This window comes from Sus scrofa, chromosome 9 (genome assembly GCF_054392235.1).
Source record: "Sus scrofa isolate SSC_HxYL_T2T_F1_AM1 chromosome 9, Sscrofa_HxYL_maternal_Yorkshire_Landrace_v2.0, whole genome shotgun sequence".
Lineage (NCBI taxonomy): Eukaryota > Metazoa > Chordata > Mammalia > Artiodactyla > Suidae > Sus > Sus scrofa.
In genome coordinates, this window is record NC_139391.1 from 138,051,510 (window position 1) to 138,076,776 (window position 25,267).

The window sequence follows — 25,267 nt, forward strand, 5'->3', positions numbered from 1 at the left end:
TTCATCTCTTAACTGATCTGTCATACTTTCTGGGAGATTTTGTTGATTTTATCTTTCAGTGATTCATTTTAATTTTTAAATTTCCAGTTGTATTTCTATTTTAAAAAGCTCCTTTCTGTTCTCTTCCACCTTTTAAAAACCCTGACTTCCCAATCTTCACTGATGGATACACTGCCTGCCTTAATCCCTGGGGGGATATTGCTGTTGCCAGGGCTGGTGCTAGTGATTTCTTGCTGCTCTTGCTGGATTACCTAAATTGGGGTCTCTGCTGTCAATGTCAGAGGCTTTCGTTTTATGTATGGCCATCCTTGGAGTCCATTCTGTGGCTGTTGGAAGTTTTGTGTGAGAGCAGAGCTTGTCAGCTGAGTGACTCCACTGCAGGATAATCCAGAGGGATGTCAGCATTATCCTTGGGGTACCCCCAAATATCCATGTCTATAGTCTTTTTTCCCTTTGCTTTTTTTTTTTTTTAGATCTTTGAGTCAATTCTTTTAAAAAAATTTTTACTCAGTGGATTTTATTACATATGTAGTTGTACAACGCCCATCACAACCCAATTTTATAGCGTTTCCATCTCAAACCCCCAGCCCCTCCCTCCACCCCCCAACCTGTCTCATTTGAAAACCACAAGTTTTTCAAAGTCTGTGGTTTAGTATCCGTTCTTCAAAGAAGTTCATTGTGTCCTCTTTTTAGAGTCCACATGTAAGCGATAGCATATGACATTGGTGTCTCAGTGTCTAACTTCACTTAGGATGATAATTTTTAGGTCCATCCATGTTGCGGCAAATGCCATTATTTCTTTACTTTTACGGCTGAGTAATATTCCATTGTATATATGTACCACATCTTCTTTATCCACTCCTCTGTCAAGGGACATTTAGATTGTTTCCATGTCTTGGCTATTGCAAATAGTGCTGCAATAAATATTGGAGTACATATATTTTTTCGAGTCATGGTTGTCTCTGGATAGATGCCCAAGAGTGGGGATTGCTAGATCAAATGGTAATTCTATTTTTAGTTTTTCTGAGGAATCACCATACTGTTTTCCACAGTGGTTGCACCAATTTACATTCCTACCAACAGTGTAATAGGGTTCCCTTTTCTCCAAACCCCCTCCAGCATTTATTGTCTGTAGACTTTTTGATGATGGCCATTCTGGCCAGTGTAAGGTGGTACCTCATAGTAGTTTTGATTTGCATTCCTAATAATTAGTGATGTTGAACATCTTTTCATTTGTTTTTTTGGCCATCTATATGTCATCTTTGGAGAATTGTATTTTTAGTTCTTCTGCCCATTTTTTGATGGGGTTGTGTTTTTTTTGGTATTGAGCTGTAGGAGGTGTTTACAAATTTTGGAGATTAATCCCCCATCCGTTGCTTCATTTGCAAATATTTTCTCCTATTCTGTAGGTTGTTTTTTTGTTTCATTTAGGGTTTTCTTTGCTGTGCAGAAACTTTTAAGTTTAATTAGGTCCCATTTGTTTATTTTTGTTTTCATTTTCATTACTCTAGGAGATGGGTCTGAGAAGATGTTGCTGTAGTTTATGCCAGAGAGTGCTTGGCCTGTTTTCCTCTAAGATTTTTATAGTGTCTGGTCTTATATTTAGGTCTTTAATCCATTTTGAGTTTATTTTTGTGTATGGTGTTAGGAAGGGTTCTAATTTCTTTCTTCTACATGTGACTGTCCAGTTTTCCCAGCACCACTTCTTGAAGAGGCTATCTTTTCTCCATTGTGTATTCTTGCCTCCTTTGTCAAAGATTAGTTGACTGTAGGTGTGTGGGTTTAATTCTGGGCTTTCTATCCTGTTCCACTGATCTATATCTCTGACTTTGTGCCAGTACCATACAGGTTTGATGACTATAGCTTTGTAGTATGGTCTGCAATCAGGGAGCCTGATTCCTCCAGCTCCATTTTTCTTTCTCAGGATGGCTTTGGCTATTCTGGGTCTTTTGTGCTCCCAAACAGACTTTAAAATATTTTGGTCTAGTTCTGTGAAAAATGTCCTTGCTAACTTGATAGGGATTGCATTTCATTGACTCTGTAGATTACCTTTGTTAGTAGAGTCATTTTGACAATATTGAATCTTCCAAACTTTCCGTCTATTTGTGTCATCTTTAATTTCTTTCATCAGCATCTTATAATTTTCAGAGTACAGATATTTTGTCTCTTTAGGTAGGTTTATTCCTAAGTATTTTATTCTTTTTGATGCAATGGTAAATGGGATTGTTTCCCTAAATTCTCTTTCTGATCCTTCGTTGTTTGTATATAGAAAAGCAGTCAATTTCTGTGTATTAATTTTGTGTCCTGCGACTTTGCTAAATTCATTGATGAACTCAAACAGCTTTCTGGTAGCATCTTTAGGATTTTCTAGGTATAGTATCATGTCCTTAGCCCACTGAGTGAGGCCAGGGATCGAACCCGAGTCCTCACGTATACTAGTTGGGTTCTTTTCTGGTGAACCACAACAGGAACTCCTATTAAATCATTTGAATGGAAGAAAAGGAGGAGAACTCTTTCATTTGTTCATTTATCCCTTTCTCCCAAATGTTTGTTGAGCACTAATGTATGCCCAAACTGTGCACAGCACCAGGGATATAAAAGCTGAATGATATTTGACATGTTTCTTCAAGGATATTATAGTTAAATATAAGGAAGGTAGGCAAGTAAATCAAAGTTCATAACAGCGTAATAACAGCATCACTGTTGCTAATAATAGCCATAGTGAAAGCAAAGCCCACAATAGTGTAACACTAATGTGCATGGGGTGCTACCAGAGTCTGGAGTGGGGCATCCAAGTTGGCCAGGGCAGTGGAAAAGCCTTCTGGGAGGAAATGACCCTGGGGCTAAGTTTTGAAAAGTAAGTATAAGATAAGGAGACGAAATTGGGGGAAGGCGGTCCCAAGCAGAAGGAACTGTGTGTGTTTAGGTAAAGAGTCTAGAAATAGCTTTGAGATGTCAGAGTGACCTCAAGTAGATTGAAATGGCTGGAGCAGGGTCCATGTGGGGGAGTGGCCTGAGTCAGACTGACACAGTCACATTGAAATGGAGTTTTAACTAAAGAACAACCCCCCCTTGGCTAAGAAGGCAGCTGCAAGCCTTTCCAGCTATGCTCGTCACTAGACCACCCTTCTTGTAATAATGTAACAACCGTGTGCCCTCTGTCCAAGCCAGAAGCCCTGCTAATCAGGTACCCAGCATTGCTCATCAGTTCCGCTTCTGTAACCTTGCTGGCTCAGTTTCTTAGGGAGGAACACGGTCTGCTTGGGGATGGGGGAGGTCCGGGATGCTTACATGGGAAAATCCAGACCTTGTAGTGTATAAAAGTTACTGAGAACAAAGACCTGGTGCTCAGACTCTGGAGGTGACTCCTCTGAGCCTGCACAGGTGCTGAATAAACCTTGCTTTTCCATATCTCTGAGTGCTGTTTGTCTCAGCTTTGAAACTGTTTTGCAGTTTCTGCAACAACCTGACTATAAATATCCACGCTACTCCAGAGCATGATACCAGGCCTATTAGAGAAAAATGTGGAAATAATAATACCTCATTCTCTCTATGAATCTGAGCAAATTAAAAAAAGTGTGGAGTTTCCGTTGTGACTAGGATCCATGAGGATGCGGGTTCGATCCCTGGCCTCACTCAGTGTTGCCTTGAGCAGCGTAGGTTGCAGAGGTGGCTCTGATCCCATGTTGCTGTGACTGTGGTGTAGGTCAGCAGCTATAGCTCTGATTTGACCCCTAGCCTGGGAACTTCCATATGCTGTGGGTGTGGCCCTAAAAAAAATTAAGGCAAAAAATAATAAAAAAATATTCTCTGTAAAATGAGGATACTATGTAATTAGATAAAGAGATGAGATGTATAAAATGCTGGATCAAGGGTAGGAATGTAAAGAATTCTGGTTCTCTCATGACAACCTGCCTGAAATCCTTCTTCGATTCTAGTTCCCTACCAGTTTCAAAACAGATGCCAGAACAGCTGAGCAATTAGGAAACGCTTCTCCCTTCCGTTCTGCCAGGCGAGGGCTACTTCAGCATCTTTTAACTGAATATTTTATTTTCTTGAGTCAGTTAAAATGCCATGTCTGGGGCACTTCGTATAAAGTTTGGATGGTTTCTTGAAAGGCCCCTGGGTGGAGCCAAAATGACTGAGTTCCAGTCTTCCCTCCACCTCTGACACATCTGTGATCTTGGACAAGGCCCTGCCCCTGTCTTGGCTTCAATTCCCTCACCTGGCAAGCAAGAGGAATTAAATTAGATTACCCTTAAGAGGTGTTCCAACTCAGAAACTGGATGCCCAGAGCTTTTTTAGCTGTACTAGAAATTAGTATGAAGAGCTGGGATTTTTGGATTTGCTTTTCATATCATACAAAAGAGGGGAAGGCAATTCCTTTCAAATTTTGGCAGGCAAGCCGAAGTGAGGTTCTTCCATCTCGCCTCACCTCTCCCGTCCTCCTTTCAGCTTCCGACTGTGATTTACTCCCACAAAATCCAGAGAGAAATACTGGCCCCGAAAAGAAAAAAAACAAACCACTTCAAGTGTGGCCCTTTGAACTGTTAAGCTCTATTGGAAAAGTTGAGGGAGCAGAACTCTTCAAAGCCAAGTGCTGTGAAAACACACCATCATTGTCTATAGGCACTTTCCAAAGCATGAGCTGAGCTATTTTAATCCCCCCAAGTGACGGGACCATTAAACTGCAATTTTCCGGATGGTTCTGTCTATTGATGGCAAGTGAGTGTTTTGGTAAATGGGGGGAGCGGGGTGGCGGGGGGGAATGGAGTTTCCTGTTCCTGTCAGCTTTTCACTAATGGAGAACCTAAAAGAATTCTAAAAGAATTCTGTCGGCACAGGTCCTTTTAAAGCTCAGAAGGCCAGTATCCCAAGCTGCACAGGAATTCAGGAATAGGCGAAGAGCACGGGAAGAATTTGGATTGACAACTTTAGGCCTCCCTTGGTCCCTTGAACAAGACTCCTTGAGATAACATTTGCCTCCTCAAAGCTCCAGATCTCAATATTAAACATATTAAAGTAGCTGATGATTGGCTGCAAAACGCAGATAGCAGCACCCTTAGCAACTCTCAAGAAACAGCCTGTTTGTGCTTTTTCATCACTTTAAAGCCGCTTCATAAAAATGCTTACGACCTGCAATCTTTGTACGATATCAAAAGAATACGCAGACATTTTTTAAACTATTTTTGCAACTGTTTGTTCCAACTTTCTGTCCCCAAATGATCAGAATGTACTCAGTGCCAGTAACAGACATCTGGTTCCGTCTGTGTCTTATCGTATCTTCCCTCCTACACACTGTAAAGCTCATCGGGCATTTCTCTCTCTCTCTCTCTCTCTGTCTCTCTCTCTCTCTCTTTTTTTTTTTTGACCAGCATTTGACATTGAAAACCCTTTCAGCCCAGCCCTGCAGTTTCTTCCACATAGATGCATTATTTCAATGGTGGTTTTTTAAGGATCTCCCTGGACTACTCCTGACCCAAATGGTGATGCTATTCTATATTATTGTGATTTAAAAAAGTCTTACCTTGGGGTTTCAACCAAATTTGACTTCTTTTTATTGATCTCCTTTTTCTTTTTGCGTCTTTTCTCCCTCTCCTTCCTCCTCTGCTTCCCCTTCTGTCTCATCTCTTTCTTCCTCCGAAGTTTCCCAATCTTTGGGGAGGGGCAGGGTTTCCTGCTCAAAAGTTGGTTGGTTTCGGGGAGGAGTCAGAAAACCTGATTCAGGACTGGAACCAACTGGTCTGCCACCTGATACAAGAAGGTGAAACTGGGACCAAGGAAGAAGGCCTTTATGTTAGAACGGAGCTTGCAGCCAGGAGGTGCTGGCAGATGAGCCCCAAAGGGAAACCTGAGTGGCCTAGTCCTGGGCCTCAGGCCTCAGGCCTCCCCAAAGGACAGAGGGCCCCAGTGGCCCCTCCTGGTGGGAGTGCTTGGAAATGGTCCTGGTTGCCTTGGAGACTTGTCCATTTCCTAAGGGTTGCTAGATCTAAACATGCCAGAGGCTCGCCAGGCAGAACCCCCATCGCACCCTTAGCGAGCGCTCGCTCTCAGATTCCTGGCTTTGCCTCAATGGAAAGTACTAAAACAAGGATTGGGTTTGGATGGATTTGCCTTTCCCACCAGGAAGGACAAGCCGTCTGAAGTACTCTGTGGGGCCATGTGTCCCCTCCGTAGAGAATCATCTGGGTGACTTAAAAGTCATTAGAATGATCACAGCGGTGTGAGAGTGGGGTGGACGGCAGAGGGAGCCAGGAGCCACATGGGGTAGAGACAGTAATTCCAGCCTGATTCCCACCAGTTAATAATGGAGGTCACATCCCCATTCAGGGGCTTCCGTTCTTTTGAACTAAGGCACAGACACAATGTGTCAACAAAAAAGCTCACTCTCTTTATCCATTTATTTATTCTCTATTCAACAGATATTTAATAAGCACCTGCTCCTTGCCGGCACTGGGGCAGGAGCTGGGAATAGAGCTGCGAGCCAAACTAGGACCCGCATATTGCCCTGGTGAGGTTTGTCATTGACGAGGTCGCACATTGCTCTCTCTGAGACTGGGGACAAAATCGGGAAGGTCTGGAATGGTTCAGGTCTGAGGTCTCCCTTGGACAGATTTTTATAGTCATCTTTCTGTCTCTTGGCCAAAATGGAACATTAGTTCTTCCAGCAACCCTTATACTTGCAACATCTGCATGAATCTCTATCTACAGGCTCCCAGTTCTTAGAGGGAAGACTTTTTGTCTTGCTTTCCTTTAGGAGCCAGTTGTTTCATCTGGAGAACCATATGCTCAATTGATTTCTAGCTTATTTACTTTCTAACCAGGCCCGACTCTGCTTAACTTCTGAGATCAGATGAGATTGGGTGCATGCAGGGTGGTATGGCCATAGACCAGCTTATTTCCTTTCTAGGGCTCTCTGAAAATGCTTAGTCACACATTGGATAGTTTCTAAACTGCCAGCCTTGGATTTCAAGGAATGTTTTTTCTCATTAAATTCCTTAATTCATATTTAAGCTCATTGAAAGGGGGGAAAAAGTGAAAAGACAAGTCTCCTTTGCTTCAACTGTTGGGGGTCTACTCCAGAATGCTCTTTGAAAGTTTCCTGATGTCTATTTTCATTTTTAGTTTATAATTTTGAAATTTCTCTAATGGAACTTTAAAAGGCAAGCTTCTGGAGTTCCCGTCGTGGCGCAGTGGTTAACGAATCCGACTAGGAACCATGAGGTTGCGGGTTCGGTCCCTGCCCTTGCTCAGTGGGTTAAGGATCCGGCGTTGCCGTGAGCTGTGGTGTAGGTCACAGACGCGGCTTGGATCCCGCGTTGCTGTGGCTCTGGCGTAGGCCAGTGGCTACAGCTCCGATTCAACCCCTGGCCTGGGAACCTCCATATGCCGCGGGAGCGGCCCAAGAAATAGCAACAACAACAACAAAAGACAAAAAGACAAAAAAAGTAAATAAATAAATAAAAGGCAAGCTTCTGGAATCATCTTCTGTACTGTATTTTCCATTTTTTCTTGCCTTCTTAAGGCACTTTTTTTTCATTTTATATAGCTGCAATATTAAAATTTTCTCCAGCTGGAGGGAGAATAATTAACAGAACTAGTTGGCAAAGATCTGTAGGCCAGAATAATAAGTACCTAAATTATGCTAAAAAAAAAAAGAAAATTCTATTTACCTTGCCTTAACATTTAGGGGAACTTTTAATGGTAACTCTTGGCATGGCTCCAGACTAGGGTTTAAATTTAAATTCTTTAGAGCTGCCTTTTTTTTTTTTTTTTTGGTCTTTTTGCCATTTCTTGGGCCGCTCCCGCGGCATATGGAGGTTCCCAGGCTAGAGGTCCAATCGGAGCTGTAGCCACCGGCCTACGCCAGAGCCACAGCAACGCGGGATCCAAGCCGCGTCTGCGACCTACACCACAGCTCAGGGCAACGCTGGATGGTTAACCCATCGAGCAAGGGCAGGGATCGAACCCGCAACCTCATGGTTCCTGGTCGGATTCGTTAACCACTGCAACATGACGGGAACTCCTAGAGCTGCCTCCTGATTTAGCAAATTTACAAGTAATTGCCTCTTTTCCAAAGAAAACTCTGAAAAAAAGGGCAGCTCCTGTAGAAGGTCAGGTCAAGATGAGTGGAAGGAAGAGAAATGAAATGAGGGTAGGTTTCAGAAGGTAGTTATTAGAGTCTTTTCAAGAGACCGGGCTAGAGTTAGAATGTTGTTTTTTAGGCATCAGCATAACAACCAAAGAAGCTAACTACTGATTCTTTAGATTCCTGGGATGGCTCTTCGATGTATTGATTTATTTTAGGTGCCTTTTAAATGAATTAATGTATCAATTTTTGACAGGTCAGGCGTTCCCCCATGATGGCCATTGTTATTCTAAATTCAAAGTTTCTGCCTTTTATCAAAGTTTTTTTGCAAGGGTTAGAATTATTGTGCAACTTTATGCAGGGAGCAGGCGTTCTTCCCTGAGGAGTGTGCAGATTTGATGTAGAAGAACTGAAGAAAGGCACCGGAGGCCACTTAGTGAGAAAGTGTGCCTGCAAATGGTATCTCGAGTGCCCTTTCCAAACAAAGGTTAGGAAAGGGCCGTGCAACCAATGACATGACAATTTTTGACCCTCAGAATATAGACTGAAAGTGACCTTCTTTCACACACTGATGGGTCAGAGACTTTGCTCATGAAAGTTTTAAAGCCACGTTTGATCATTTACCTCTTCCTAAACTGGTCGCCCTTAGGACGAGCCTGGATGGATTGGTGGCTTATTGGGCCATTTCGTATGGAACACTTCCTTATTCGTGTATCAGAAATAAGGCATTCCGGGGCAACGCATAAAACTTTATCATAGAGATCATAAAAGCCAAAGCAGAACGAGCAGCAGGGGTTCAATGGAAAAGGCAGTTATCAAATAGTATACCTCTAAAAAAAAAAATCTAATGAATTTTTACTGGACCTATGTCCATTTACTCAGTGGTATTCCCTCCAGACAAAATGTCTAATGACCTTACACAAAGGCCTAGGTGTAACTATTTACCAGAATGTACATCTGTAAACAAAAATTTCTAATTACACAGAAACCGAGGTCTAATGATTTTATCCAAAGACATAACCTGGTTACAAATTACCGATACAGTGAGAACTCAGTCAAACTCATCAAAGTCAGGTTGCTGTTGAGACTGACTTACCTAGCAGCAGATCTGAAGGACAAATAGAGTTTGGACACAAGGAACCCAGTACGTGTATCTTTCGGTTTGGGGAAAGTTTTGAAGTTCAGAGTTTGGTGTACCCTCCTGGACATAAATTGGCTGACAACCTCTGGAGAAGCATATTTATTTGTTGATTGGCTGGCACTTCGAAATATATTTATGGAGTGAGTCTGTTCCTGGTTAAATGATCCTCAGCAGTAAGGGGCTGTCCTTGATTGGTTGGCTTGTAAAAGTGTGTTCCCTGAGGCGAGTTGTTGTGGATTGAGCCAATGCATTTAGTATTGGTTCTGGCTACCATGATTCTATAACACACTTTTTCTGAGAACGTGTGAAACTTTTTAATGTTCTCACAGGACAAGTTGGTATCTGATACAGCACAAAATTATACACCAATGCATGTTCATCGATCAGAGTTTTGTGGTGTTTTTAAAGAGCAAGGTGATGGTAAATGATTCACCATGATGAACCGTGAGACCCATTAGGTTCAGCCTTGAGCTTGAGGTATTTTCTAAGAGACAAAGCCATTGGTTGAGTAAATTTAATCAGGAAATAGTTTATTTCTAAAATTAAATTTATTGCTTCTAACAGTCATCCAGCAAGAAGGAAAATATTTGTCACAATACTAGGAAAAGGAACAAGGAAGCATTGAACATACAGAGAAGGTGGTGGGTTCTAGAGAAGTGGCTGGAATGGAGAAATATATTCCCTGCTTGGTGGTCATGCCAAACAGCATCATCCTCGCATCCTGTAATTGGAGGGGACCTCAGAGATGGTATAAGTGACCTCCCTCCAGGTCCAGAAATCTCCTTTCTAGTTTTACACCGTCCCTGACATCCTTTGCTTGGGCGCTTTTAGTAAAGAGGGGCGTTTACTGTATATTACAAGGCAACTCATTACGTTTTGACTTGTTATTATGATTTCTTAATGATCTAAGATCTGTTTTCTTGTATTCCTACTTGCTAGTTTTAGTTCTGCATTTTCAAGCCACATAAAATAAGTGTATTTTGTTGGACTTTGTTGGACAATATAGCGGCCCTTCAAATATTTGGAGGCGAGATATACACACACACACACACACACACACACACACACACACACGCACACGCACACACACACACACACACATATGTATATATGTCTTTTTAGGGCCACACCTGTGGCACATGGAGATTCCCAGGCTAGGGATCGAATCGGAGCTGTAGGTGCTGGCCTACACCACAGCCACAGCAACGCGGGGTCCAAGCCGTATCTGCAACTTACACCGAAGCTCACAGCAACACCGGACCCTTGACCCACTGAGCGAGACCGGGGATCGAACCTTCATCCTCATGCTGGGTTCGTTACCATTGCGCCACCACGGGAACTCCCAGAAGGTGCTGTTTTATAGATGAGGAGAGAACTGAAGTAACTTGAGGGATCGAGTTTATACGTAAACTGGTCTGAGGTCTTAGAGCTATAGCAAACAGAGGAGTTAAAGCCAAGCAAATCCAGGCACTCTGACTTACTTGGTGTCCCACCTGCCAGGCTGCAAAATAAAACAAAACCTACCTCTTCCCAGAGTTCCCGTGGCGGCCCAGCGGTAACAAACCTGAGTATCCATGAGGACGCAGGTTCAATCCCTGGCCTCACTCACTGGGTTAAGGATCTGGCATTGCTGCGAGCTTTGGTGTAGGTCGCAGACGTGGTTCAGATCTGGTGTTGCTGTGGCTGTGGTGTAGGCCAGCAGCTGTAGCTCTGATTCAACCCTGAGCCTGGGAACCTCCATATGCCGTGGGAGTGGCCCTTAAAAGACTAAATAAATAAATAAAATTTAAAAAACAAACAACCCTCCCCCCCAAAAAACCCTACCTCCTCTTCCCTTCTTTTGGACTTTCTACTTCTATAAATAAGGTGTTAGTTTATTTTAGCAGCCCTGTCACAAACTCTTGTTGGGTTATACTGGGCTTGTAATCAGTGAAAATACCTTCATATGATCTACCACTAGCATACACCTTCATAATTTTGTGGTCATTCAACTGATTTTTTTGGACCTAAAATCTGTGCTGTATCTTCTTCCCTATTCAGTTTCAGTTGCTTAGCCTCAGTGCATGGTTCTAACCTGTTAAGTGCTTTTGAATCCTGACCATCTTAACTCTGCCTCACAAATAGAACAGGTAAGTATACCTTCTGTCACTTTGCTGAGGCTGCTGATAAAATCGTCAAACAGGATAGAACCAAGGACCGTTTCTGTTCCTGTGCTGGGAGAGGGACTTAGGTTTGATCAGAACCAGACATAGTCTTTCTAGACTGCCTCAAAATCTTGATGACGAAACTATTAAGCATACTATTTTCCTTTAACCCAGGGTTCTCAGTCTTGGCCCTACTGAACTTTTGAACGGGAGAATTCTTTGTTGTAAGTGATAGCCCTGTGCATTATAAGATGTTCAATGGGCAGTTTCATCGTGGTGCAGCAGAAACAAATCCAACTAGGAACCATGAGGTTGCGGGTTCGATCCCTGACCTTGCTCAGTGGGTTATGGATCCTGTGTTGCCGTGAACTGTGGTGTAGGTCGCAGATTCAGCTCAGATCCTTCGTTGCTGTGGCTGTGGCGTAGGCTGGCGGCTACAGCTCTGATTCGACCCCTAGCCTGGGAACCTCCATATGCCATGGGAGTGGCCCTAAAAAAAAGACAAAAGACACACATACACAAAAGATGTTTAATGGCATCCTTAGCTTCAACCCACTTGATACCATCAGAAGTCCTTCCTTCACTATCAGACAAGCAGTAATGCCTTCAGACATTTTCAAATATCTCCCCTTCCCATTGAGAACCGCTGCTTTCACTTATAAGTAGATTAATTGAGAAAGCAAGTATGTATCAAGAACTTACTAATTGCCTAGGACTTGACAATTTCATTCACTATTAAAGAGAAAGATGTCAAGAAGATCTTATACCGTGAGAGAGATAACCGGCTCCATAAAACAACTAGGAAGGAGTTCCCTGGTGGCCTAGTGGTTAGGATTTGGCATTATTACTACTGTGGTGCGGGTTTGATCCCTGGCCAAGGAACTTATGCATGATGCAGGGATGGCCAAAACAACAACAACAACAACAACACCGGGGAAAAATGCCTATTACTGTATGATCCAGTGTGAGACCCAGACTGACCGGCAAGAATTCAGAGAAATGAGATCAGTGGGGACAGAAAAGATTTCCATAGCTTGGATTTGACTGGTTTGGGTAGTTTGAACATGTATAGGCATGGGGCAAAACCTTGAAGCTAAAAATGTATGGGCCTTTCCCCTGTATTTAGGCAAATGTGAAAAAGATAAATATATTTAGGCAAACCAAAAAATGTAAGCGTTACCTTCTAAACCAAAAACTGGAGGACATGATTTGATAGATAGTTTGACAAAGAGGCAGAATATTTGAAATCACACCTCTCTTGGGGAATTTGAGGTATATGATATTGGAAGGTGTGGAGCTCCTGGGTGGGCAGGCATTCCATTGCGAAGAGTAATGTGCACAAAAGTGTAGCAAACAGAAGGGGAGTTCCCATTGTGGCTCAGTGGGTTAAGGGCCTTACGTTGTCTCTGTGCTCAATCCCTGGCCTTGTGCAGTGGGTTAAGGATCCAGTGTTGCCACAAGCCACAACAGATGCTGCTTGGATCCCTTGTTGATGTGGCTGTGGCATAGGTGGAGCCTACAGCTGGTGGCGTTGCAGCTCTGATGCCCTGGCCTGGGAACTTCCGTATACCACAAGTGTGACTGTGACAAAGGGAAACAAATGACCAGATGGGGACTAGGAGGGTCCTGGGGTTCATCTGAGCAGCCTGAGAAGTCTAGAGGGAGGGCTGAGAGGCGAGCAGGTCGTGGAGACGCAGGAAAACCTGGCACGGGAGTTGAGGCTCTGATGGGTTTTGAGTGGAGGAAGAACGGCACTGAAGGGAGGGTACCCCAGCCTGGCAGTGGATGTTTGGGGGCCAGTGTGCTGGAGAGTGCAGGAGGTGGTCTGACATGTTGACAGCTGGACCAGGTGGTGGGAGAATAATAAACCTAACAGACAAGGCACTTGCGAAGGAGAACTGGAGGAATGAGTGTGGGTGAACTCCTGAGATTTCTGGACGCTTCAGGTGAGGCTGTGTCACCTTAATATAAGGTCAAGTTTCCCATTTGGGAAACTAGGAGGACAGTGTTTCCACTGATAGTCTTCTTTCCCCTTGATAAATCTCACCCTCTCCTGACCCCGCTTTCATGTGGAGTGATAAGGATCGATTGGGGGCAGAGACAGCACTTGCTCCGGGCCAGGAACACTGGGTAGGATTTGAGCTGGCAGAAATAAAACGGAAGGGTTTATTGCGGAAGAGGGTGGTGGTGGAGCGAGTCTGGGCATCGTTACGTTTAGCGAAAATGCATGGCTCTTGATGGCGAGAGTGACACATCTGTACCTGGACAGGGCAGAAGACGTATTAAAATGGAGAGGAGAGTGGCATCAGGCCCATGTCCCTTGCCACCTCTTTAAGAGCCATTGCTTAAAATTTCCGGAGCTGAGCACTGGACTAGCTGTTACTACAGAGCAAGCGCTGTCCCTGGAGGAAGAGGACTCAGGCCTGGGATAACCAGTCTTTTCTCCAACTTAGAGTTTCTTACTGTGATTTGACTTTGTGAGGAGGAAGGCTGGGTAGAGCCAGATAACCCAGTTAAATGTTCTTGGGAGGCTGTTTTCCCTCTTTGCCTGCCAGCTAGCCAGTTCCCGCCCCCCCGCCCCCCTCCCCACTAAAATGCAGTTAGCAAGAAAGAGGCATCAGTCATGGGAGCCTCTGGTTGTGCAGGTGTGAGATGGCAAATAAGTTTTCTCCCCTAGAATTCATCAGTGTCTCTCACTCACTCTAGCCCAGAAGTTGATCGATCCTCTGCTCTTCAAATGGTGAGTCCAGTGGGACTTAGAAATACGTTCCTCTCGTCCCACTGGTAACACAAAGCAAAAACAAATCCTCCACAGACTTGTAAGCATGTAGCATCCACATGGGAGCCCTGGGCAGGGAAGCAGGTATGGCCTGATCTTCAGGCGACCCCCTTCAGCAGCATGCCCGGCCCCCTACTGCCCGCCCCAGGGAACCGTGCTGCTCTGGAATCCGAGGCTGAGATAAAGTACAAAACGGTTTTTATTTCAAAATGCACAAGGGTGTTCACTGAACACCCACTGAAATCATTCTCATCATCACAGTATAACAATAATAACGTAGACAGCACTTCTCGGCCTAGTGCAAAGGGCCAGGTAACTCCGCTCAGGTGCCTCGTTCTGGACTGGGCCTTCCGCGGTGCTGCACAGCAGCAAAACTCAATCCCAAACGCCTTAGGGTGGATCCGAGTGTCAGTTCAGTTCTAGCACTCAGGGGCTTCTCAGAAGCAAGTCCAAACGGAAGGCGACGCTCTGGCTCGCCCTCCTCGCCGTCTCTCCGCCACCCTCCGCGGCCCCGCAGGGTTCCTAGGAGGCGTGCAGCCGGTGGGAGAGGGCCCGGCAGCCCCGGCCCGTCTGCCGCCGCTTGTCCTTCTCCAGCTGGGCCGGCTCCGGGGGCGCCTTTCGCTCCCGGGCGGCCCGCAGCTCGGCCACGGCGGCCTCCCGGTCCCGCAGGCGGCCGGCGGCCGTGAAGGGGCTGCACACGGTCTCCATCAGGCCGAGCACCGCGCCGAGAAAGGCCAGCAGGCCGCCCAGCAGGTACAGCTTCACCAGCTTGCGGCTGGGCTTGTGGGCCATCAGCTCCTTGGCCAGAGGCATCAGCTCCTGGATCGTTTCCATCTCGGCTCCGGGCTCTCGGGCCGGGGTGACCTGCGGGGGCAGCGGAGCAGGGAAGGGGCCCGTTAGCCACCGGGGACGGCTGCCGCCTCCTGCGCCGCCCGCCCGCGGCTCCCTCGGAGGAGGCCCGCAGACCCGGCAGCCCGCCCGAAACCCCGCGTCCTTCGCCGCTGGCTTCACCTGAAGGCCCGCGCGAGCGGGAGGCAGCGCTGGCACAGCCGGCAATCGCCGAGGGCGTGGGTCCCGCGCCTCCGCCTGCTCCGCCTCCGCAGCCGCGGCTCTTCGGGATGGAGACGCAGCAACTGGCCCTGAGGACGCAGCAACTGGCCCCGGTCAGCGCCCCGGGGCACTTTATAGTTTCCCTCCGAGCCCCGCCTCCCGGGCTCCGGGCGCTGGGGCCGCTGCTGCGAGAGCCGGAGAGGAGGGGGAGGAAGGGGACGGGGAGGAAGAGCAGGGGGAGGAAGAGCAGGGGGAGGAAGCGGAGAGGGGGGCGGGGGGGGGGGTGGAAGCGGGCCAGGGACCATGAGGGAGGCGGCCGAGAGCTGTGCCCGAGGGCGCTGGGGCTGCGGGGGAGGGCGAGCCAGGCTGCACGCGCGCGCGGACGAGGACCGGCGGCCCGGGCAGGTGTCCGCATCCGTTGGCGGTGTGGGTGGGCCAGAGCTTGCCTCGGGCCAGGGGGCAGTCTGAGAAGGACCCCTTATGAGGACGCCCGGGGTGGTCCCCAACTGAAAAGTCAGTTTTTATTCGGAAAGTTTGTCATCGTCCCACACGTGTAGGGATGAAGGTAGAAGGCAAGGGTCTCCAGGCTGTGGAAGGCAGTTTGTCCTTGGACTTTCTCCTCCTGGTGAAAAATAGGCGCTTGCATTGCTAGAGTCGTAGGACAGACTCGTTGAGAGTGCCCTTTATGCATAGATGTGCGTTTACGTGTGTGTGCGTTTGTATGTGTGCTTCTGCGTCTCAGGGATCTGCCATTAAATCCAAATTGTCCTCGTTCCGTTTGGGAAGTGCAGTTGGGGCCTGGGAGGAGGTGAGCATGGAAGGGATAAAAGTTTGCCTACATCTCATGCTCTCCTCGGTATTTACACACCGCTTCCCCAGATCTGGGGCCACACAGCTGTACCAGCTCAGCTTGGCATAGAAACGGTTTAGGAGCAGAAGGGTGGGAGCAGACAGTTTGGGTAAGAGGCTAAAGGATAGAGAGCGTTCTTGGAAGCATGAGGAAGGTAGGGTTGACATTAACCAGGATTAAGCATCATCCACCGTTACGGGGGGTGTTCTGGCTTAGCCTGGATTATCCACACCCCAGAGTCAGCAAGTAGGGGAAGAGGAGAGACCTCTTCAAGTACAGCCAGGGAGCCAGCAGGGAGAGGAGGGGAAATCAGATGGACGGAGAATTGCAGAGGTCGGTGACGCAATCTTACAACAGCCTGTGCACGTCCGTCAGGCCGGGCTCTGCGGGCAGGAACCCAGGGAAGGCTGTTTCAGGGAGCACATATTTGGGTCGTTAGAAATTGTAGCAGTAATCTTTCTTTGGGGTCTGAGGCAATTTTCTAGCCAGTTTAATTTTAAAAAGGCAGTAATAACAACTGCCCTTCATTTTGGCTATTAGTAGTTCAGTTAGTAGCGTTTCTGCGTGTGGACTGGGCAAGGTGACCTAAAGAGCTTCTTTGAAATTCTACATTTTCGTCTGTGCACGAGCAGTCGAGGTGACAAGGGGCCAAATAGGGATGATTCCTAGAGGCTTGTGTCCCCTGCCTATTATTCTTTTTAACCTTGTCAGGCAGGACAATTATGTAACAAGTCAGATGAATATGAGTCTTGACATTTTCTTTGAATCTTCCTTGTGATTTTGGAGAAGTCTCTAGTAACTGGCAGAAATGATCTATGAGCTTTCTCAAGATCTGGGAGACTTTCAAACATTGCGGCTTCTGGGAGAGGCTGTGCCGTGCACCTCAAAATTGGGGCTTTCACGTGGTTTCCGCTCTGAAGGTGAGTCAGCCCTTTGGAGCTTTGGACCCAAAACTCCGAAATTGACTCTTCAGCAAGCATTTCCGGTATTTCTGTAACTCGAAGACGCAAACTGCACATGGTCCAAGGTCAGCAGGCTGTCATTCATCTGGGGTTCCCCCTTCATGTGGTTGGCCGCAGTAGGACACATCACCACCTTGGGTGGGGTCCCCTCTTCCCCTCTCTGATAACCCAAGTTTGACCCCCAGGCCCTACCAGCTTGCTAGGCAGGGCTGGGCAGAGAGGGCGGCTCACGGCACGGATTGGGGTCGCTGGTGGATTTGGTGTTCCTGGGTTAGCTGGTTGCTGGGGCTGAGTGCGAGATGGTGGGACCAGAGGGCTGAGGAATCCAGGGTCACCTCACACCTAAGAATTTCTGACACAGTTTCTCTGTCTGGGTGGCAGAGAGAACCCAGTGTGTAGAGTAGGAGTTTGGCTAGGGCTTGGCAAACTAAGCACCTGCTTTGACTGTGCTGATGTGTCCTTAGGGGCGGAAAGCCCTGTGTTGCATCATGCTGGTCAGACACAGGTTGCAGCCATCAAGGTCAGATCAGCCGTAGTCTGGCCAAACCATCACAGTTTGCCTGGGGCTGAGGAGTTTCTCCAAGATGTAGGCCTTACAGCACTGCAGCTAGGGCAGTTCTGGGCAGACTGGAGCCCTTGAGTCTATCCCAACATGGAATTCTTGCCATTTCTAGGCAGGCAGGAGTGGTCAGTTTAAAATTAGTTTATTTTGCTTTCTAAATTCCTCCTCTCTGGAGTTCCCATCATGGCTCAGCAGGAACAAACCCAACTAGTATCCGTGTGGCTTGCTCATTGGGTTAAGGATCTAGTGTTGCCCTGAGCTGTGGTGTAGGCCACAGACGTGGCTTGGATCCTGTATTGCTGTGGCTGTGGTGTAGGCTGGCAGTTGCAGCTCTGATTGGACCCCTAGGCTGGGAACTTCCATACACCACAGGTGTGGCCCTAAAAAGACAATTGATCGATCAATCAATCAATCCATTTCTCCCAAACGTTAAAACATTCAGAGCTATCAGCAGAAGAAGCAATCACACAGGGGCAACCGGTGGTCCGAGGAGTAAGTACAGAAGAGGGTACAGCTGTTCCAACAACTGTGCCGAGGGGTTTGAGGGAACAGGGGACAGAGGTCTTTTGGATGGTTAGTTGTGTATAAGCCTCCATTATTCATGTTATTATTTTGTTACCAGCTCCTTGCTACCAAAGTCACTGCCCACTTCTGCGAACCCTTTGTTGCACAGATGGGTTCCTACAGCCCAGGAAGTCATTCATTCTCGTTGCGCTGCCTCGCTTTTGCTCCCCTTTCTCTCCCTACCTGAAGTGCTGTTCCCTTTCTACTCCGACTTCCTCCCTTCAGGTCATGTGCTCCAAGAAGCCACCGCTGCTGTGCCAGCACACCCTGCTCTCGCCTTTCTGTGAATTCCAGCTACCTTTCTTTGGGGCTTGTACCGTGCAGGTTGGCACTGCCTTGTGTTTTGTTTCCCTCAGCGCTCGCATCGTTTCCTGCGGCCCTGTCTCTGCAGAGGGCCAGATCCTTGCACCTTTCCTGGTGCGGACATGTAATAGGGGTCCAATCAGGGCTAGTTATAGGGACCTGAAAGCCAGAACTGGGATAACAGTTGCAAAATGAATGAGTTAAGACTCTCTTGGGAGGTTGTTTTAGGCACAGTGACTTTCCTTGGCTCAGAGCCTTGGGCTTAAAATTGCCCAAGACCTGGCACCTCCCCTCTGCCTCCCTCACCTTTCACTTCCACTCCCAGCTTTGTGTCTGACATTGCAGCCCTCAGCTCACTCTCAGGCATCCCTCCGCCCTGCTCCCAGGACCCCAGGGCCTTGACACATCAATACCATGGAACGGACCCTTCACAGACATTTTCCCTTTTTTTGGTCCCTTGTGGCTTCTGGCCAAGCAGAGCCACTAGCTTCCCAAGCAGACAGGATGGGCCGGGAGCAGTGTCACCCTGCTGCCCACACAGCCCAGCCCAGAACTGTACTTGACAAGTGTGAATCTGCACAAGGAACCTCCTCCAAGCTTAAGTGCTAACTGGACTTCAGAGTACAGGGCTCTGGAGTCAAATAGATGCGGGTTCCTTCAAGTCCTGGCTCTTCTAACCAGGGTCTGACCTTGGACAAGTGACCTAACCTTTCTAGCCTGCATGTCCTAGTCTGTAAATTGAGGGCGATGTGGTGAGCCCTGAGCTAGGGCCCTGTGAGCGGCTTAGGGGTCTGGTGCAAATGAAGCCGTTGACTCAGTCATTATTTGGTTCCTCTTCAGTTGTCTTCGCCTTGTGCTCCATGGCAGCAATTCTCGTGGTCCTTTATCCTAGCCTAGGATGGTGGGTTTCCCTTAGGTGACATGTAGGCAGCGGTGAGGTCCGGAAACTGTTGAAGCCAGCCATGTATCAGGTACTGTGCCAAGCATAGCTATAAAAAAGCAGAATACAAAATTGTCCCTGCCCTTAAGCAGTTCCTAGTCAAGCGGAGGATGGAGGACCCAGACATTAAGTAAGTTATGAGGGCATATACCAGGGTGAGCACAATCACGGGCGTATACACCCGGTAAACCAATCCAATGAAAAACGCACTGATCCAGTTTGGGGAGGAGGCGGTCAAAGAAGGCCTGAGAGCAGATGATGTCCGAGCAGTTTAGGGTATTGAAGGATGGATAAAGTTTGCCAGGTGATGGGGGAGGGAATAGAAGCTTTGGGGCTGGGGGCTCAGGAAAGAGAAGGACCACACGTGAAGAGGGAGGATGCACAAGAACACACCGCATGGTCCAAGAGGAGCGAGATGAAGCTGGCATTAGAGCACAAAGGATGAGTGCGGGGAAATGGCGAGAAAAGAGGAGGAAATAGTAGGAGCAGGAAAGGAACGACTGTGTAAATGATCATTGATGCGCCTGGGACGGTCAACCATCCCCTTCTTCTAAAAACACATTCTTCTTGGTTTCCATGATTTCATATTCTCCTCCTTTTCCTGCTGTCCTATTCTGGGCATTCCTTAGTTCTTCTTCCCCCTTTTGCTTTTTATCCAACCCCTAAATACCAGCATTTTTCAGGACTTGGTCCTGGAGCCTCTTTTCTTATGCTGCATGCTGTCTTTGGGTGTATTCCCAAGCCTTCCATTACCGCCTCTGTGTAGATGACATACAGATCTGAGCTCTAAACCTATGTATCTATCTCCCCGCCTAGATTACATTTCCACTTGCATATCTTGCAGGTATCAAGCTTACCAAGTCTAAAGCCAAATTCAGTATTTCTGCCCCATAAACTGGCACCACTAGCTTTCTTAGTCTAGGCTTTACTGTTTACCTAGTAGCTCAGGTACTAAATGTGGGAGCCATCCTTTACTCTTCTCTCTCTCTCGCCTGTCATATGCAAACAGTCACCGAGACTCATCATACTACCTCTTAAATATCTCTTGAAGTTATTTACTTTCCATTCTCTCTGCCACCTTCCTGGTCTAAGCCCCCATCATCCCACCTAGACTGTGACAGGAGTCTTACGGCTGGTCTCTCTGATTCAGGACTTGACCCATTCAGTCCAATCCAGTCCAATCCACTCCAATCCAATGTAATCTTATTTTTAAAAAAAGCACACTTGATTGTGTCACCTTTCTCTTTAAAACCCTTCAGTGGATCCCCAGAGTGCCTTTTGGATAATGTCCCAGATTCTTAGCATGGCTTACAAGTTCATTCCTGATCTTGTCCATCTCAGTTTTACCAGTTTCGTTATATATGTAAAATTTCCCTCCACCCTTGCGTTCTAGGTGTCACCGCAGTTCTTTCGTAACTTCAGCTCCTTCCTCATGTTGTTCCCTCCCCTTGGGACACTTTTGCATTTTCCCCTTGACCTTGAGAACTCTGACTCATCCTTCTAGTGTCCCATTCCTCCCACGTTCTCAGGGAGGCTGGCCTACTGCTCAGATGAGGCTAGTTCCTTTTGCTACCTGTGCCCACACAGCCACTTCACTTTCCCTTTCCTAACTCTTGCCTGTCTCCATTGCGGGACTGTAAGCTCTGTTTGGGCAGGAACTCTCTCTTCTTTAGTGCAGTGTTCCCAGAGCTGGCACAACCCATAGTTCCTTGCAGTGTTTAACCATAGCTATCAGTTTGTCTTCTATTGCACTGGTTATGCTCTAGGCTATGGGAAACATTCATGAATTTTAGCAGCCGAGCAGTTCGTCAAGGTTGCCGTCTTGAGTAGGTTGCTGTGGCAGAGTGAAGAATGCTTACGAGTGGAGCAAGCTAGAGGTGGCAAGTGGGGCATTGTTAGAATAATTCCAGCAGGAGGCGGTGGGGATGGAGGGAAAGGTTTGAGTGATAAACTGTAGGAGAACCTGGCAGACCTGGAAGAGAAAGGAGTTGCAGGTGACTCCCAGGTCTGGAGAAGAGAGGCACACATTTGGTGAGAAAGAGAGTGAGTCCCCTTTGGGAGAGTTAAGTTTGGGCTGTTTATGGGACATGTGTGGAGATGGCCATCAGGCACTTGTATGTGAATCATGAATCTGGAACCTCTGGAGAGAGGTTAGGTCTGGCCATGAAGATTTTATTTGGTGGTTGTTTTTAGGGCCATACCCAGGGCATATGGAAGTTCCCTGGCTATAGGGGTCAACTCAGACATGCAGCTGCCGGCCTACGCCACAGCCACAGCAACACCAGAGCTTCATCTGTGACCTACACCACAGCTCACGGCAGCGCTGGATCCTTAACCCACCGAGCGAGGCCAGGGATCAAACCCACACTCTCATGGCTCCTAGTCGGGTTCGTTTCCGCTGCGCCACGACGGGAACTCCTCTTAGGATCTTTCTGGAGACTTTCTTTCATTGTCCAGCACCGGGTTGAATGCCTGTTCCTAAGACTACTTATGAAAGAAAGGATGGCCTTAGACCTGTGGCTCTCAAAGGTTCTTGCCAGGACCTCCGGTAGTAACAGTGCCTGAGAACTTGTGAGAAAAGCAGATGCTTGCGTCCTACCCTAAACCTACTGAATCAGAAAGTCTGGATGCAGGACTAGCTGTCTGGGTTTTTAAGAGTCCTTTAGGTCATTCTGACGCATGCTCAACTTGGAGAACCGCTGGCTACGGCTAATACCGGAACTGAGGAAAGGGCAACGGCCCTGAGGACTTGGAAAGCAGGGAGCGGGGAGGGGAGGGATTTTGAACAGGAAGTCAGCTTCCTGTCAGCTCCTTGCTCTTTTCTGAATAATCATTTTAGCCTTCTTTATTATAGCATCCCGTCAGCATACAAACACACTCTAGTATCTGTATCTTAAAAAACTTGGTCCACGACCCCAAGTCACTAGCCAGCTGCTGCCAAAATTCTTTACAAGTGAAACTGTTTATTAACAGTTATCAACAATCACTGTATCCATTTAAAAAAATCAACCATTCGCTCTTTTACCCACACCCACTGGCTTCCATTCCCACCCCCACCCCCACCCAAGCTAACGGGATGCTTATTAAATACACTGAAATTTGGTATTCAACAGATAGAAACATTTCTTCCTTCTAGAAACATTTTTTTCCCCTCTTTCCTTCAGGGACATTTTGCACTCTCCTGTTTTTGTTTTTTGGGGTTTTTTTTTTTTTTTGGCTGTATCTACAGCATGTGAAAATCCCCTGGTCAGGAATCAAACTGACACCCCAGCAGTAGCCTGGGCCACAGCAGTGACAATGCTGGGTCCTTAACCTGCTGAGCAACCGGGGAACTCCATTTCCTGTTTTTCAGCGTATGGCTTTTGTTTCTTCTTCCTAGCTCTCCTCCACGACATCTTTCTCTATCAGTCAGTGGTTCTCAGCCTTGAGTGCACAGTGGAATCACTGGGGAGCTTTCAGAATTTCTGAAGAACAGGCTGCACTCCAGACCAATTCAATCGGAAATCTCTCCAAGCAGGACGCAGACATCAGTAACACTTAGAGCTTAGCGGTGATTCCATCGTTCAGCTAAGCTTGAGAGTCACTCTCATTAATGCTGGAGCCCCCAGGGCCCTATAATGGTCCTGCTTCCCCACCTGCATTATTCCCTTAGGTCAGTGGTTCTCAGCCCTGGCTCCACTTTGGAATTATCCCGAGAGGTTTTACGCACTACGCTTGCCTGGAAGTCTCCCAAGCTGAACTGATTCTGAATCCCTGGGGCGAGACCGAATTGCGAACCACTTCCGTAGACGATCTCCTGTGCTCCCATGGGCTGAGACTCCATCCCGTCCATCTCTCTGGAGCAACGGAAATGTTCCAGATCTGTGTGACCAATGTGGCGGCCGCTAGCCACCACCCTGAGATGTGGCGAAAGTACCTGATGAACTGAATTGTTAATTTAATTACCATAGATTTGAATTAAGTAACCTCGTAAGTGTGCCTAGTGGCTACCGTATTGGACAGCCCCCCATGTGTTAATGACTCTGAAATGTGTCTTTCCTCTGCTCCAGGATTACATATTAAGCTGTTTAATAGGTAGCTCTGCTTGGATATCTAAGAGCATCTTTAACTTAGTACATAAAAAATGAAATTCTGGATTTTTTTTTTCTTCAAAATTTGTTCCTCTTCTAGTCTTCTCTGACTTGGCAAAATGTTACCATTTGCCCTCCAGTTGCTAAAGTCCCGAACACGTAAACCACGTTTTATTCCCTTCTTTTCCTCATCTCTGTCAGCCAATTTTTCAGCAAGTCCTGTTTGTTCTACTTTCAAATATGTAAATTAACTCTGTTGACTCCTCTTCACCCCCAGTGCCTCCAGCCTGGGCCAAGCTGCCATTATCATGCACACAGAGTGGTTAAATCTAAACGTCATGGCATCCTTAATACGTGCTTTCTGAGACCATTGGATGTCTCAACTTGTTAATCCTGCAAACAACTCTACAAAGTGGGTTCCCTGCTGCCCCCATTTTTCAGGTGGTGAAACTGAGGAACGGAAAGCTTAAGTAGTGTGCCTTGGATCACACAACCACTCGGTGGCAGAAACGGGATTGAAAGCCAGATTGTCCGATCCCGGGGTCTGTATTCTTCATCATTCACTTTTCTGTCTCTCTGACTGGTTGCGAGGCCCCGTGTCAGGGGTTCTTCATCCCGGCTACAAACTGGAATCACCTGAGGAACTTTAAAAAATACCGGTTTTCATAATCCCACTGGAGACCAGTTAATTCTGTTGGAGCAAGGTGTAGGGCATCAGAAATTTAAAAAAAAAAAAAGAAAGAAAATCAGGGAATTCTCTGCTATAACCAGTGTTGAAAATACTCCATCTCTGAGTCCAGGCCCTTGCCTACCTTGCCCATCAGTTTCAGCTCCTATCTCGGTGGCCGTCCCTTCTTCCTAGCTCTAGAAGAGGCCAAGCTCTTTTCTGCCCCAGGACCTTTGCACTTGCACTTCTTCTTCCTGGAACACCCCTTTCTGGTGTCTCCTGGGGCCTGAGTAAGACTTTAGAGGTTCTAATCCTTGAAAAGACTGGGTGCTCTCATCTGCCTGGATAAATCAAGATAAACAACATTAAACTTTAAAACATGTGCAAGGGAGACATAGAGCGTTCTAATTTTGTCCAAGATGTCTATTTCCATGTCTTTTAAAATATATTAGATATAAAAATTTTCAAAGAAATTCTGTTCCGTCTGCTTTGCTGGCACCTTCAGTCCATGTCTCACCTGCTGTGGGAAGTCCAGCGCTGAAGCTCTCAGCTCATCCCAAGGTTACCTCCCCAGACAGACCTCTCTTCCCGTCCTTTCTAATGGCACTCCCAGCATCTTGAGACCCCTCTCTATCATATCATCTGAAAAGCATTGAAATCTGTAATTGTCAGAGTTAATTTCTCATTTACTTGCTTACTGTTTATCGCCTCCACGAAGGCAGGGTTTTTCTAGTCTGTCTGGGCTGCTGCTGTCTTTTTTGTGTCCTAACCTAGCACAATGCTTGGTACAAAACACATGTTCAGTGATTACTGCTGGAATGAAAGAACGACTGCATGCAGGCTGATGCGTGGCAAGTAGCAGTGAGTAGAGGAATCCCAGTGTAGATGGGCCCGCTTGGGTTGTTAGCCTGTAATCAGCTGTCTTCATGGAGCGAGATGGGAGAGGTGAGCTCACAAAAGGGGAGGACTCCGGACTGGTTATAAGGAGGGAGGGCCCCGGCTCCAGCCACCCGGCGAAGGCTTAGAGCTAAGGAGGGAGATGGCAGTGGGAACATGCTGTGATGCTGGATGGATTCTGCAGACGGTGAAAGCTAATACTTATCTTTAGGGTGTAATTTCCATGCGTCACCTTCAAATTTTCAGTAA

General features: G+C 47.0%; 3 protein-coding genes and 1 long non-coding RNA gene across 30 annotated transcripts in view; 1 reads left to right on the forward strand and 3 right to left on the reverse strand.

Moving 5' to 3' along the window:
• HSD11B1 (hydroxysteroid 11-beta dehydrogenase 1) overlaps nt 1-5,624 on the reverse strand; it is a 45,798-nt gene extending 40,174 nt beyond the window's left edge. For all 8 annotated transcript variants that reach the window (XM_021102235.2, XM_021102237.2, XM_021102234.2 and 5 more), the window contains exon 1: nt 5,528-5,624. The gene's annotated coding sequence lies outside the window, so the exon portion shown is untranslated. The remainder of the gene's footprint in view (nt 1-5,527) is intronic.
• Nucleotides 1-25,267, forward strand: part of LAMB3 (laminin subunit beta 3) — a 162,069-nt gene that overhangs the window by 83,905 nt on the left and 52,897 nt on the right. The window contains exon 1 of one of the 19 annotated variants that reach the window (XM_021063882.2): nt 14,564-14,906. The exons of 14 other annotated variants lie outside the window; for them this stretch is intronic. The gene's annotated coding sequence lies outside the window, so the exon portion shown is untranslated. Of the gene's footprint in view, nt 1-14,563; nt 14,907-14,990; nt 15,317-25,267 lie in introns of those variants that run through there. 4 more of the 19 variants (XM_084978510.1, XM_084978507.1, XM_084978511.1 and 1 more) reach the window with 4 other exon arrangements.
• G0S2 (G0/G1 switch 2) lies at nt 14,335-15,309 on the reverse strand. Of its 2 annotated transcripts, XM_003357604.5 has the most exons (2): nt 15,165-15,309; nt 14,335-15,017 (listed from the first exon to the last, which is right to left on the reverse strand). In XM_003357604.5, exon 2 carries the CDS (start codon nt 14,985-14,987, stop codon nt 14,676-14,678), a length of 312 nt encoding a protein of 103 aa, XP_003357652.2. In that variant the 5' UTR covers nt 14,988-15,017; nt 15,165-15,309; the 3' UTR covers nt 14,335-14,675.
• Nucleotides 22,328-24,462, reverse strand: LOC102158978 (uncharacterized). The gene is made up of 2 exons (XR_299088.4): nt 24,267-24,462; nt 22,328-24,145 (listed from the first exon to the last, which is right to left on the reverse strand). It is a non-coding gene; the product is annotated as an uncharacterized LOC102158978 (long non-coding RNA).